Here is a 14,673-nt window from a genome sequence, read left to right on the forward strand (position 1 = left end):
GTATAGGGGCCAAGTGGCAGACAGGGCCTATCAGTGAGGCTCAGCTCAGGAAAGTAGAAACGAAAGGCAGTCATCTCATCACAAATACGCACACAAAGGATAGAGAATTGTCTTCCATTAGGAAATGTGCATTTCATTTAATGATGGCTTGAAACAAACCTAAGTCAAAATTAATAATAAAATCTATTTCAATGCAGACAATTTGTTTGTATAGTTTCCATTCCTTTTGGGATCAAGAGCTGTAACTTTATCTCGGTACTTGGACAGGTTATTTTCTCTGCACTCGGAGCATCAGGCAGTGTTTATTTGGATTGCATACATTAATGATACCCTATTAAAACCAAGACACAGTCTTGCATCACATTAATGTCTGTTAACATTACAGTTCCGGTGAACTTTTGTAGGAGACAGAAAAACCTGGCTTCTTTAAGCTTAGTATAAATATCCCATTTTAAATTGGATAAGATTCAACACAATAGGCAATGATATAGGATAGTTTTCTTAGCTAGATTTAAATTCAAATGTGGAACTACACTTACTGTATGTCCCCCAATAACTTAATAAAACCAAACAATGTAACAAAATGCTGTCACCAGTTGAAGCTTGAGAAATAAAGCAAGAATGAGCTTTTAAAGGTACATGTAAAATCTTTTTTTGTGTTTTTTTCATTTACAATAACTATTAAATAAATCAGGATAACTCCCCCCAAAAAGAGAGAGATGTAATCCTGTATTTATTCTCCTCGTGGGCATTTGTATGTATTTGTAGGATCCCCTACAACCCACATCTTTCAACACAGAAAAAAATGGCAGCTCAAATGTCGCCATGTCTTTGTTTGAAGGAATAGTCCTTTTGTCTATTCCTACAGGGAGAACATGTTGTTATGCTCACAGGCGCAGAAGCACTGCATTGTAAAAATGCCAGTCTTGTCAAAGTCTGACAACAGCAGTAAAAACGTCAATAGCAAAATGGTGCCAGCACACACAAAAGCATTACGCCAACACAGATGGCCGTGTGCAAGACTGATATCTGTACCACAGGTGGTGGAAAAGGTGGTTCCTCTGTTATGAGGTATTAATTGGAAAATGACAGGGGTTCTGCGTATGTTCAGTCCTTCCATCACACCTTTCCCTCTGCCTTTGATGCAGGTGATCAAAGCAGTGGATGAAGGCTATCGGCTGCCACCCCCCATGGACTGCCCGGCTGCCCTCTATCAGCTGATGCTGGACTGCTGGCAGAAGGACAGGAACAACAGGCCCAAGTTCGAGCAGATTGTGAGCATCCTGGACAAGCTCATTCGGAACCCCAGCAGCCTGAAGATCATAGCCAACACGGCTTCAAGGTAAAGCTCTGCCCTAGTCTCACCCAGGCTCTTGTCTGGTATATAAGGGGTCTTTTTTTTTTCCAAAGTGCAGGACACCAGGAAGACCATTTCCAAAAGCAGGTTCAGCCTGCATCTCAGGATGAATTTTAATGAAGAATTGGAGACACTGAAGAATGGTTATTGAGAATAGGAGGCAGTAATTTACCTTAAGGTTTGCGGCAGAATGGAACAAGCTACCCAGCCATGTGGTTAAAGCTGATACCTTCACTTCTATCAATAAAGTGTTGGATGAGATTATTTGATTAATATGCTACCAAACAGGTAAAATGGGGTGAATGGCATTCCTCTAATTAGTAACCTTTGTGATATTCTTATGTTCTTTAAAACTTCTACATGAACTCTAAAATTAGCTTCAAATTTCCATTCAAGCAAACTCCATTGTAAGAACCTTGCCGACTTTTATTGATGTTATGTCCAATAATGAAGCTAGTGTAGCACAGTAGGTCGGACTTCTGACTAATGACTGATAAGCGGTGGTTTTGAGTCTCTGTTACAGACACTGCTGTTGTACCTTGTGTGAGGTACTGTACTTCACCCCAGTTGGTCCAGTCCACCTAGCTCTGTAAGTGGAGAGCAGCATTGCTGGGGGTGATCCCCTTGATGGATTATAGTTTAACAGAAACCAGGATGATCTCTGGCCCGATGAACCGATGTGTGCTCTCAGATTTCACCTTTTTTTGTATGATTGTTTGCACAGGAATTGTTTTTAAGATAGGAACTGTTTTTCTTCTCGTTTTCTGTGCAGCAGGAAGTAGATAAGGACCTATTGCCCAGACAGACCACAGAACGCACTTGTCATAGACAATTGTTCATTTCCTGTACAGTTCCCTAACATGTCTGGATAGTTTATGGGTTTTGACAGCACCATCACTAAAGCAACTTAGCTGACTCCACTGCACTCTTAGCTTTACCTCAGTGGGTATCACCAACTGTTACAATGCTAGACAGATACGAAAATATTTCTCATTTTCATGGTTTCTCTCCTTATGAAGCCAGTACTCGGTGAGGTCCAGCATGACAGCTGTTATTTCTTCAGATTTTTTTTATTTATTTTAGTAAAATCGAATCCACCTGGGGGTGCCTGAAGCCACAGTGTCCCTTGTACGCTGACCGTGTAACTCGGAGCTTTGTTATTATAAAGATGCTCAAGTGCATAACGATGACTAACGAGTTCTTAAGAAAGTGAAAATGGGTCCCAGGGAGCTTGCCTGTAATTTTCCTGATTGGCTTTTAACGCGGATGGTCTGGGAGCTGGGACGCGTTGATTTATGGAGAGCAGTAAAAGATGTGGTGAAGCACCACAGGACACCAGTTACAGCTGCACACGGCCCAGCACAGCTAATTTGTCTACTGCTCTACATGCTAATGGAACTTCAGGCCCTGGCCAATAAATTTCATGGCCAGACCACTGCTTGAAAGCTGGGGGTTACAGGCAGATGCGTGTTGATGCTGAAAAGACCGGGCTTTCCCCTAGCGCGGTTTGTGAAGGCATCTCGGCACTCTTCACAGTGAGAGACAAATTCCTGTCCATGACTAAGCTGCCCAGATGTCTTTTCTATGGAGGAGCCGAGCCAATTTTTCCTTTTAGTCTCCCTGAAGGCCTTTAAAAACATGATACTGCACAGCAGTGGTTATTTAGAGGTCACTGTGTGAATGGAAAAGAAAATTCAAGACAGAAACATTGAGTGTTTACTTCTCTTTTTCCTTTTTTTCATTCCTTTTTTAATATTCAGAATCCTGGGGGGCTGAAATGGAGCAGTCTGTAAAATAGAGGGTTAATGCTGAAACTTCATTAATTAAAGGCTCCTCAAGAAATAGAAAAGGTTTGAATTTGGGGCGTAGCTGTCTGCTTTTCTTTGCGCTAGTGGCTAGTGACGCTGTTAATAGCATCCACTGAAGTTTAGATTGCTTTTGAAAATGAAGAAAGAAAATAAGTGAACCAGTGGGGACCAGAGGACACAAACAGAAACTATGGGGAAATGCACTTAAAACTGTGAATAGGAGACACATCTTCACACAAAGGGTTGTGGGAGTGTGGAACAAGCTACCCAGGCAATTGATGAAGCCAGTAACCTGGTTTCTTTCAAGATACAGCTGGGGAGAAATTTGGATAATTAAATACACATACACATATGGCCAGATGGGTCAAATTGCTTCTTGTAGTTTGTAACCTTTTTATGTTCCTTTAATGTTGGGAGACTAAACTACACTTGCCTTGTTGTAAAAAATGTGTTCCATCTTTGTTAAGGATTGTTAACTGCTGTCTAAGAATTATTATCTGAGATAATGTAATATCTATGGATAGATCTGCTTCAAGGAGTAAGTTTTCACAAACATTCTTTCATCACTGTTCCATAATTTAATCTCCCTCCAGACTGGAGAATGTCTATATTTCTCATTCTGACTCAGACAAGATCTTCCCAACAGCAGTATCATCATTGCTCTTTGTAAATGTCAGGTGTTAACACTGCAGATGACAGTGTAGCATTACAAATAGCTTGGTTGCTGAAAATGCATCCTTTCATACTGTTAAGTTAATCAAAACAGCCATCTATGAAAACAAAAACTACCCCATTATTAATTACTTATCCATTATTAACAATCTAAAGCAAACCACTTGTAAGTAAAGCATACAGTAAGTGAGTTTTATCATATTATGTCAGCATAGACTAATGTATTGAATACATTACTGTAATTTCAGTTTATGGTAGTACAGTACCCTACTAAGGATACATGCTTTTCTGCTGTATCTGCAATTGCATAGCAACTTTGCAATCCCTAGCTTTCTGATCTGAGGCATTTTAAAGAACCCACCTTTTCATTTTGCTATTCCTTTGGGCATGAAAATTCCATTTAATTTAATTTTTAAGGTCATTTTTAAAGATTAATACAAAAATGTTATGCAAATAAAATTTAATAAACACTCCACTCTAGAGATGAATTTGGTCATTCGTATTTTTACCCACAATGCCTTCAGACTAGAATCCATGCTCTACTTACTGTTTCAAACTTGTCAAACTGGCTAAAACTTAAAAGAACTCAAAAATAAGGAGCAACCTTTTAAAGAACTATAATTCTTAGTTATTGTCATCATCAAAATGACATGCAGTGTTGCTCTACAGTAATAATACAATTTTTATTTACAAGTGCTATTAAAAAAAAACGCAAAGAGCTGGATAATGCTCAAATGTTCGAAAATGAGCCGTTACGTACAGTATTTGTGGTTTTGTGAAGACTTCTTGGTATTTTAAAATTGCTTATTTACAAAATGAATCTGTTCTTCTGCTTCAGAATCTCATTTCCTGTTAGGTTCAGAGCCAGAATTCCCCTAGCTTTGAAATCAAATGTATAAACCCAGGCCTAGCCCCTGCGCCACATATTAAATCACAACTTTGTTGTATAAAGCATCAAGTGAAAAACAGTCTTCGTTTCAGACAGTTTCACAAGTATTATCCATTATCTAGGAAAAAAAACATTTATATACTTCATTCAAGCATTCAAAGGATGAAATGAAGAGACTTCACAGATATAAACTAAATGAAAGTGGTCAGACAGCATTGTCTGCAGAGCAAGGTTCTTTTTTCATATTTAGTGTTTGAGGTCCTAGATTCAGCCAGGCTAGAAAACCAAATATTAAGAGCAGACACACTGGCGATGTGTGCAAGGTCAAACCCCGCTGATAGAATCGTGCCAACTTTGCCTTGTCTGTATTTTTGTCTTTGTTTCCTTACCAAAGTTTAAAGTTACAGAACTTTAAAGTCAAAAGCTTAAAACTTAACAGTGAAAGGACCATTTTTTAACTTCAAACTGTTGACACAGGAAGATCTCTTTTTTGTTTTTTGGCCATCATCATCATCATCATCATCATCTTATTATTATTATTATTATTATTATTATTATTATTTTTATTAAGGACAGTGGTACAGTGGTTAACATTGCTGTGGCCCTGCTGCCAATTCCAGTCCAGGGTCACTATCTGTGTGGAGTTCGTATGTTCTCCCCATGTTTGTGTGGGTTTCTGCAGGGTGCTTCGGTTTCCTTTCATGGTCCAAAAACGTACTGCTAGGTTAATTGGCATCCCATCCACGGTGTGTTCTGCCTTGTGACTGTTACTTGCAGGAATTGACTCTGACTCTAACCGTGACCCTGAATTGGAACAAGTGGTTAGAAAATGGATGGATGGATTATTGTTGTTGCTGTGTTATGAGGATGTCAGTAGTATAAAAGAAAAATCTGGAATTTTCAGATCACTTACTTGTGGTTATATATAATTTATTGGTACTGAGCAGTTTACAGCAGGAAATACCCATTGTGACAGTGGAGAAAAATCTGTGTTTCTGAGCTTCTCCCATCTCCACAGGTATTTCCTTATGAAGGCCTGGGGGGGAGACTGGGTCTTACCCTTTTGTGTTTTCTCTTTGCAACATGTGCTTTTATGAGCTTGTTTTTTTAATGCTAACATTTCCTTTCCTGATGTGAATCGCAGGCATAAAAATCAGCCTTTTTGTTTTAAGATTTGTCTGCGGGTAGGATACAATGCTCACACTGGTGGTGGTCCTGTTGACTGGACTCCCAGGGTCACCTTTATAGGGCCGTGGTGACAGAAAGTCCACAGCTGAGCAGCAGGCAATAGGAACTCAATGGTGTCCACACTCTCCCACTCCTCAGCATCCAGATTGAACTCGCAAACTAATCCTGTCACCCATCCAGCTCACCACTGCTTGTCTTCTCCAATCCCATACAGGCCCTCCAACCTACTGCTGGATCGGAACAGCACAGACATCTCCGCTTTGCGCTCCATGGGGGACTGGCTAGAGAGTATTCGCTCAGTGCCCTGTAAGGACACTTTCACAGGGGTCAGTTACAGCTCATGTGACACGCTGGCCAAGACGTCTACAGAGTAAGAGCTTCAGTTTTGCTTTTGTTGTAACATTTTTCCATGCATAGTGGAGGTGATATGTTTGTATACCTTAAGAATGTATAGGACTTAAGAATTCATAAAGAACGTATAAGAACTTAAGGAAAGTAACAATCAAGGGGAGGCCATACAGTCCATTTAGCCTGTTTAGTAGTCAATAGTGCTCATCCAGGATCATATTCAGCCATTCCTGAAGGAAGCCAGGATGTTGCCTTCAACAACATGGCTTGGCAGGTTGTTCCATTCTCCCACAACCCTTTGTGTAAAGACGTGCCTCCTGTACATGGTGTTAAGTATGTAGACATTTAATTAGATTCCACTTGCGGCCTCCATTTGTATTTCACTATTATTTAAAAGCTTTAGCTGCTACTCCAACCTTTCTTTTAAAAGGGAGAAGGAGATGTGTTTAGTGTTGACAGTCCTCTGATTCAATATCGACAGTTCATGGAGAATAGCTAGATTTGATTATTTTGAATGAAAAGGCACCTCCTTGAATTTAATTAGAAATGACTGTGTTTTTTACTGTGTTTTTTTTTTTCTGTGCATAAAAAAGAAAAAACTTCACAAATATATGGCAAAAGTTACGACAGACTCTGGAGACTTGGAATGGCTTTAGTAAATTGAAGCTGGCAAGGGCTATAGTTAAGGGCCACAGCTGACTCGTTCAGGCTTCTAATAATAAACTCGTATTTTCCTGCAGTTGGCATTGATTAGGTTTTATGGGAAACACTGTGGTGGCATTCTCGGGGTCTCTTGAAACCCAGTCCAGGGTGAAGTCCCTGGAGAGATGCCATTCCACTTAACTGATAAGGTATTCTACAGTGTAAATAACTTGACATTTGGATCAAAGTTTGGCTTTTGCCAAAGCCTTGGTTGGCTTTTCTTAAACTTTGTGGTTGTACTTAGAAGAAGAATGTAGAAATGCATAAGCATAGAGAGCAATTAAGAAACTTTTGTTCCGTGTCTGTTTTTGTTTCCTGAAGAATGTGAATAATTATATGCAAATACCATACAAAAAATAAACTCCCTCACCCCTGACCCAGCTTTAATTGCTTCAGAGTTTAGCATGTCTCAAGGTTGTCTGTAACACCAGCTGCGTGGTGAGACTGGCATATTACAGGCCTGAAAAAAAAAACTAGTATGCAGGAATGCCCAGGTGTCATGAAAGAGGGAAAGGCATTTCATGAAATAAACACAGCTCTTTATGATTGTTAACAATATAAGGCCTGACGCTGCATCTCTTGAAATTAAGAAGAGCAAGAATTCATGGTCTTCAGGTAGCATCTGAAGCGTTCACTTATGAGAAATAGTGGTATGTATCAGGACTGGTATGCAGAAAGATTGCATTGAGGGTGCACGATTGTACGATTTCATATTACTTGAACTCTATAAATCAGTTTGTGTATTAAGACAAAATATAGGGTCAAGCTACAGTATATAGTGTTTCAATTAGATAGCATATGCCAGTGTCTTTATCTGTCTATAACTTTCCCCATTTTAGCTCTGTAGTTCCAGGAGAGAAAAAGAAGGAGAAAACTACATTTCCCATCTGGCCACAGCTTACAAAGGCCAATGGGATATTTGCCCCAAACTAATTGAGCACAGGTGTTCTCAATGAAGGCCTTTACTCAGGGTATATGAGGGTGGGACAAAGCAGAGCTAGATGTCTTTTTCATAGAGACCAGATTGTTAGACTAAGGCTCATTTGCCGCAGTTTGGTGATCACATAAGGAAAGAATCTTGAAACACAGAAAGAGTCTATTTGGTTAAAACTAAACAGATTACTGATAGGAAACCATTTGTCTTTTTGTGTAAAAGTTTGTAAGTGGATTAACCTATGGTTAGGCAGGAAAAAAGTTTAGACAGAGTTCTAAAAGAAGAAGTGGGTTTTCTTGTTTTTCTTTTTGGAAAGTCTGAAATCTGGGGGTTATTTTGGGACCCAGAAGAGCCTACTAATAAGCATAGAAAATACAGGGGTTAATTTGCCTTGCAATGGCATGAATTACTTCCACACATTAAAGCCTAAGCAAAAAGAGCCTGTAAGAGGTGACTATCACTCTAAGTCATGGTATCCTTACTTTTTTCTTTGAACAAATAGTAGATTTGATGTAGAAATGTGTGTCAGCCCTGAACACAAGGGGGCTGTGTGTGGCCTACAGTGTAAGCATTAGTGGGCTGCAGACTTTCAGCTGAATGGGACTTCATGAATCAGCAGAGACCTCCCTGAAGATCATCATTGTTTAGCTAGTTTCCTGTCAAGAGTGTCACCTAACGAGCTGGTCCTTACATTGAAAGTGAAAATATTGGGGCTCCTCTCATTAGCAGCTTTCTCATCTTCTTATTAAGCACCCGGCCTGTATGCTATGAAGTTCTCTGATGTTTTTCAATGCAATACTTCCACGGGCCTAGGTTTCCATTTATGGTCTTGTTGAAGCGTTATATGAACTATGTACCACTTTATTCCTTTTTTAAAATGTAGAATTCAATAACTTTTATGAAGATGAAGAACACCTCCAGTGTTCTTTGTTCATTCATTCATTCATTTTCAGACACAAAAGCTATTTTATACAGCTTTAAACATGTTCTTAATGGATTTGAGAAAAAGATAGTATTACTGATGGTGTCCCGACAAATTCCAGATTCCACTGAATATCCAACCTTTGGGGGATGTAAGAACATAACATCGGGGCCTGATAGCACTGTTGGAGATAATGTAGAAATTATACCCAGTAAGGATGGGAAATGGAAGGGTGTATTTTTCTGGTAAAATTAGATGGCTGCATGTTGAGCACACACACACAGATGCCTACTTTTAAATGGAATCAAATTAATTTATTTAGGTTGTTTAATTTAAAAGTCAATGACCTACAGGTGTACATTATGTGATGTTAATTTTGTTGCAGTTACAGACTTGAGAGATTGAATTCTGCTCTGAATTGTTCACTGTTAATATAGAATAGTCAGACAAACAGGTAACCTAGGCCTTTAATATTTTAGGAATGTGCACTCACTATCCCTGCTCTCATGCCCCAGCATGTTGACTTCAGTCAGCTTCAAAAGTAATAATCATTCCTTACACATTAGGGGTGGTTTACTGTAGCGCTTATAAATCTGAGATGTTTATCTTAATGACAGTAAAGTACTACAAACAACTGTGTGCCAAGTCAGTAGGCCCATAATATTTATCTCTTAATAGTGTTTATTTTATGTTATTCATATGCTGTCTTGACATACTGTATTTCAGTAAGTGGCTGCAAATGTTTTAAGCTCTCCTTTAAATGAAGGGTTATTTAATTTAAACAGTTTAAATAAAGGGTCTCAGGACATCATACTGGGAGAGGAACTGAATGTGTCAGTCTTGCTCACATTAGCCTTATGGAATACTAAATTACTGTTACTGTATACCCGCTGTGTGTGTAGTTGCTAGTTTGGCACTCTCTGAAGAAAGAGGTTCTAGGGTGCCTTTCATGTTCATATTGTTCCCATGCCGTGACACTGTGGGTCTGCTCAATTAATTAAATACAGTGTTTGTTCCCCTAGTTTTTCAGCTGTGTAAAAGCTGTGCTGCCTCAAGGCTAAATATCCCAGAGTGGATGAAAAGTGTCTGTAGGACGTTATACAATACTATGCCAAAAGTCAAAACCTGTGGTCCACATATATTTTAAAAGAAAGCAAATTAATTCAAGTAGAGCACCAACAATTAAATCTTTGTAAAGGCTCTTTGAAGTTCCACAGCCCTTCCCCCCCTTGGCAGATCAGATCACAACCTTGTCTTGCTCACACCAATATACACGCCTATTGTCCAGCGCCAACCTGCGACCATGAGGACTGTGAGGAGATGGTCTCTGGAGGCTATGGAGGATCTTCGTGGTGCTTTGGAGGCCACCGACTGGGATGTGCTGTGCGAACCACATGGGGACGACATAGACAGCATGGTGGACTGTGTCACTGACTATATTAACTTCTGCGTAGACAACACCATCCCCACCAAAGACGTACACTGCTTTTCCAATAACAAACCCTGGATTACCAGCGACCTGAAGGCTCTTCTGAATGACAAGAAGAGAGCCTTTAGGAGGGGAGATAAGGAAGAGGTCAAGCGTGTACAGAGGGAGCTAAAGCAGAAGTTAAGAGAGAGCAAGGACGCCTACAGGAGGAGGGTAGAGGATAAGCTGCAAAGGAATAGGGTGAGAGATGTATGGAGCAGTATGAGAGAGATCACTGGCTTCAAACAGGCTGGGGGTGCAACAGAGGGGAACCTGGAGATGGCCAACGAGTTGAACCAGTTCTTTAACAGGTTTGATTCTGGGTCCTCTGTGGCGCAACACCCATCCCCCCACAGCCACACGCTCCCTAACCCTTCACAGCTGCGACTGCCCAATACCTCCTCCATCCCCCCACAAACATGGCCGCCTACAGCCACAACCCCCGACGGCTACTCACCCACCCATCCCCCACAGCTGCCACTCTCCAACACCTCCGCCATTAACACCTGCAGCACTAAAAGCACTATGAGCACCAACCCCCAGGCCAGGCTGACCATCACAACTGACCAGGTGAAGAAGGAGCTGAAGAGGCTGCACGAGGGTAAGGCCGCAGGACCAGATAACATCTGTCCCAGAGTTCTGAGGGCCTGTGCTGATCAGCTGAGCGGAGTGCTCCAGCAACTGTTCAACCTGAGCCTGCGCTTGGAAAGAGTCCCGGTGCTCTGGAAGACATCATGCCTGGTCCCGGTACCAAAGAAAGGGCGCCTCTCTGTCCTCAACGACTACAGACCAGTTGCACTGACTTCTCACATCATGAAGACACTGGAAAGGCTGGTCTTATCCCACCTGAGACCCCTGGTCAGCTCATCACTGGACACCCTACAGTTTGCCTACCAGCCCAGTGTTGGTGTGGAGGATGCGATCATCTACATGCTGCAAAGGGCCTACTCACACCTGGACAGGGCTGGCAACACTGTAAGGATCATGTTTTTCGACTTCTCCAGTGCCTTCAATACCATCCAGCCCTTACTTCTAAGGAGGAAGCTGGAAGAGATGCAAGTCGATGCCTCCACGACCTCGTGGATCACTGACTACCTGACAGGCAGACCACAGTCTGTGAGACTTCAGAACTGTGTGTCTGAACAGGTAGTGAGTAACACAGGGGCACCTCAAGGGACAGTTCTTTCTCCATTCCTCTTCACCCTCTATACTTCAGACTTTAAGTACAACTCAGAGTCATGCCACCTGCAGAAGTTCTCAGATGACTCTGCAATTGTGGGATGTATCAAGGGTGAGCAGGAGGAGGAGTACAGAGGACTGGTCAGCAGCTTTGTGGAGTGGTGTGGGGTAAACCACTTGGAACTGAATGTTACAAAGACAAAGGAACTGGTGGTAGATTTCAGGAGGAAAAAGGTCAAACCTACTCCTGTCTACATCCATGGGAGTGGCGTGGAGATGGTGGACTCGTACAAGTACCTGGGAGTGCACATCGACGATAGACTGGAATGGTCTAAGAACACCGAGGCCATCTATAAGAAGGGACAGAGCCGACTCTACTTCTTGAGGAGGCTCAGGTCCTTCAATGTGTGTAGTAAGATGCTACACATGTTCTATCAGTCGGTGGTAGCGAGTGCCATTTTCTACGCAGTGGTGTGCTGGGGCTCGGGGATTAGAGCAGTAGATTCCAAAAGGCTGAACAAGCTCATCAGGAGAGCAAGCTCTGTCATTGGGTCTGACCTGGACTCCTTGGAGGTAGTGGCTGAGAGGAGAATGATGTCCAAACTAGAGGCCATCATGGACAACTTCTCCCATCCCCTCTATGACAGGCTTGCAGGAATGAAGAGCACGTACAGCAATAGACTGATTCATCCACGGTGCAACAGGGAGCGCTACAGGAGGTCATTCTTGCCGTCTGCCATAAGACTGTACAACGCATCCACCTTGCGTCTTGGCAGAGGCAACATCGACAGTGACCTGTATCTGGATTAAACGCATCTACACATCTACTGCTACATCTGTTCTCTTCTTCTTCTTTTTCTTTTTCTTTTTCCCGTTTACAACCACTTTCTGTGCAATATATGCCAGGGACCTGTGCAATACATTTATATTTATATCTACAGTTACATCTATATTTATATCCATATGTGTGATATGAGTGTGATATGATTTTCTGTGTACTGTTCTGTTCTAGTTTGTTCTTGTGCGTCTGGACTGTGAGTAACTCTTGTATTGTATTGTATGTATTGTACTATTATTATATAATTCGTTACATTGTGGCTGTGTTGTGTGTGTTAAGCTGCTGTTGCACTGCAATTTCCCTCACGGGATCAATAAAGTATCTATCTATCTATCTTGAACATTCAAAAGAAGTCAATATGTCACTGAAACTACAAAAAAAATAATATTTTTTTTCCTCTGTTGTGATGAACTGCACTGGCCAGTGTCATTAAAGATGAGAACATTTCTTGCAAGACCAATATGGCAGCTACCCTGTCTTTCCAAATACAGTTTCTCCATTGGGTGAAATGGGTCTTGTTAGAAGAAGGATCTCCAGCCCTGGTCCTAGAGAACCCCAATCCAGTTAGCGACACTAAATCAACTGTTGTTTGAAGATGAGGAACACTTGTTGAGGCAATTGATCAATTAAAAAAATAGAGGGAGAAATAAAGGGAAGTGTGATCCTTGATTTTAATTTTTATTCAAAATGTTCTATAAATTACTTAAATGAACATGCCACCTGTTCTGTTAAATGAACATCCTAATGTTCTCTAAGCCGAGACCAGGCTTAGAGAACTGTGGGTTAGAAAAAATAGCTCACTTGAATGTCAATTGTTAATTGTCAACTCACTGTTAAAATCCTCATCCTAGTGTGACTAAGATTCCTACCAAGTGTGCATCCTAGTCAAGATGTACGCTTTCAAGACATCCACTTTTTCACATTTTGAGCCCTCAATATTTGTGTGCATTTTTAAATATAATATATGCATTTGCAAGTACCTTGGAGGATGGAAGATATAATGTGGCACACCAGTGGCCATGGGACAGTTGAGTCTCACCCATTTGGGCAATCAAGATCATACATGATTATATATTAGTATGCTATATTGTTCAAACTCTGAAACAACTGAATCTCTGGAACCTCAATGATTTAAATTTAAATTGTGATTTTGCGTGGTTGTACATTTCAATTTTCCATCACAGTAATGTAGAGGTGCTTTTCAAAGATTAAATACAATAATGAATGTAAAAAAATCAACACATTTGATTGGGGGGTGTAAAGGACAAAGTGTCAAAACAAAGAAGGACCAATTATAAAAGGTTCTGAATATCTCTGTAAAACTATAAAACGGGAAAGATCTTGGTCAAAAAACATCTTCTGATCAGTGATCCTTGTTCTGATGACAAAGACAGAACCTCCAATCACTGTTTTGAGAATGGCACAGTCTGCTTTATTGTGTTGCACTGAAGAAGGTTATTGACCGAACGAGGTGACTTTAACCACGAGATTAGCAAAATAAAGCATGCGGCAATCTCCTGAAACAACGTTGTCACCTCCTCTGCCTTCAGATGAGGCTGGAAAGGTATTTTTTCCACAGGAATTTACAGTACCTGTGTCAGGGACTGAATCTCAATATCTGAGATTTTGTTGAGAACTCATACTTCAGTTTTTGTATTCTGTGGGTCACGTTTTTCTGGGTCTTGCATTTTACATGTACTGTATGATGGTCTGCAAGGGCTATCTGTGTTTCACATGGAGTGGGAAGTTGGGGAGTTAATGTGATTCTAAAGGTTTACTTTGTTCATAGAATCTGCCTGACTGATGTTAAGCCAGCAGCCTCTTCCCCCGAATGGGAGCAGTCCCTGGGAATAACAACACTTTAATCCCAGAAGGACCAGATGGTGGGTCTGACCACTACTTACTGTATGCTGGCTGCTTCAAAACTTTTCTCTAACATTTTTGTGAAAAAGTGGCTTTTCCAAGCACCCTGAACACGTCAGCAAAATGACATGAACAAAGCACGAACAAAGCTGTGCATTTCCTAACATCTGCTTATACTAATTTGCTTTTTCAAACTTTCATTACATTTTCTAAGGCCCAAGTGAAGGACTGTGGTTGATGCATTGTAGATGGTATCTGCTAAGAGCTGTATAGCACAGTGTACTTCAGTGGCAAGTGAGCACTGCATCACATACTAACATCTCGTTTTAAAGCACAATTCCAAAATCTTTAAACCCTCAATGTTATGACCTCACTGAAAGTGCAAGGGATGAATACATCCATATGGTAAGTGTCAAGAAACAAATGTGCCTGTAAATAATAAATGCTTTTGTCACTTGTAGCATGGAACTAATTTATTGAATCCTACCAAGAAGTGTTGTTTTAA

At 40.9% G+C, this 14,673-nt stretch overlaps 1 protein-coding gene across 2 annotated transcripts in view; it reads left to right on the forward strand.

The window, feature by feature from the left end:
• epha3 (eph receptor A3) overlaps positions 1-14,673 on the forward strand; it is a 126,870-nt gene that overhangs the window by 107,359 nt on the left and 4,838 nt on the right. Inside the window, exons 13-15 of one of the 2 annotated variants that reach the window (XM_088914332.1) lie at positions 1,149-1,342; positions 6,129-6,284; positions 14,095-14,188. In XM_088914332.1, the coding sequence (XP_088770458.1) occupies positions 1,149-1,342; positions 6,129-6,284; positions 14,095-14,170 (426 nt within the window). In that variant the 3' untranslated portion in view covers positions 14,171-14,188. The remainder of the gene's footprint in view (positions 1-1,148; positions 1,343-6,128; positions 6,285-14,094; positions 14,189-14,673) is intronic. The other variant, XM_088914333.1, reaches the window with a different exon arrangement.

This window comes from Atractosteus spatula, chromosome 4 (genome assembly GCF_055471065.1).
Source record: "Atractosteus spatula isolate fAtrSpa1 chromosome 4, fAtrSpa1.hap1, whole genome shotgun sequence".
Lineage (NCBI taxonomy): Eukaryota > Metazoa > Chordata > Actinopteri > Semionotiformes > Lepisosteidae > Atractosteus > Atractosteus spatula.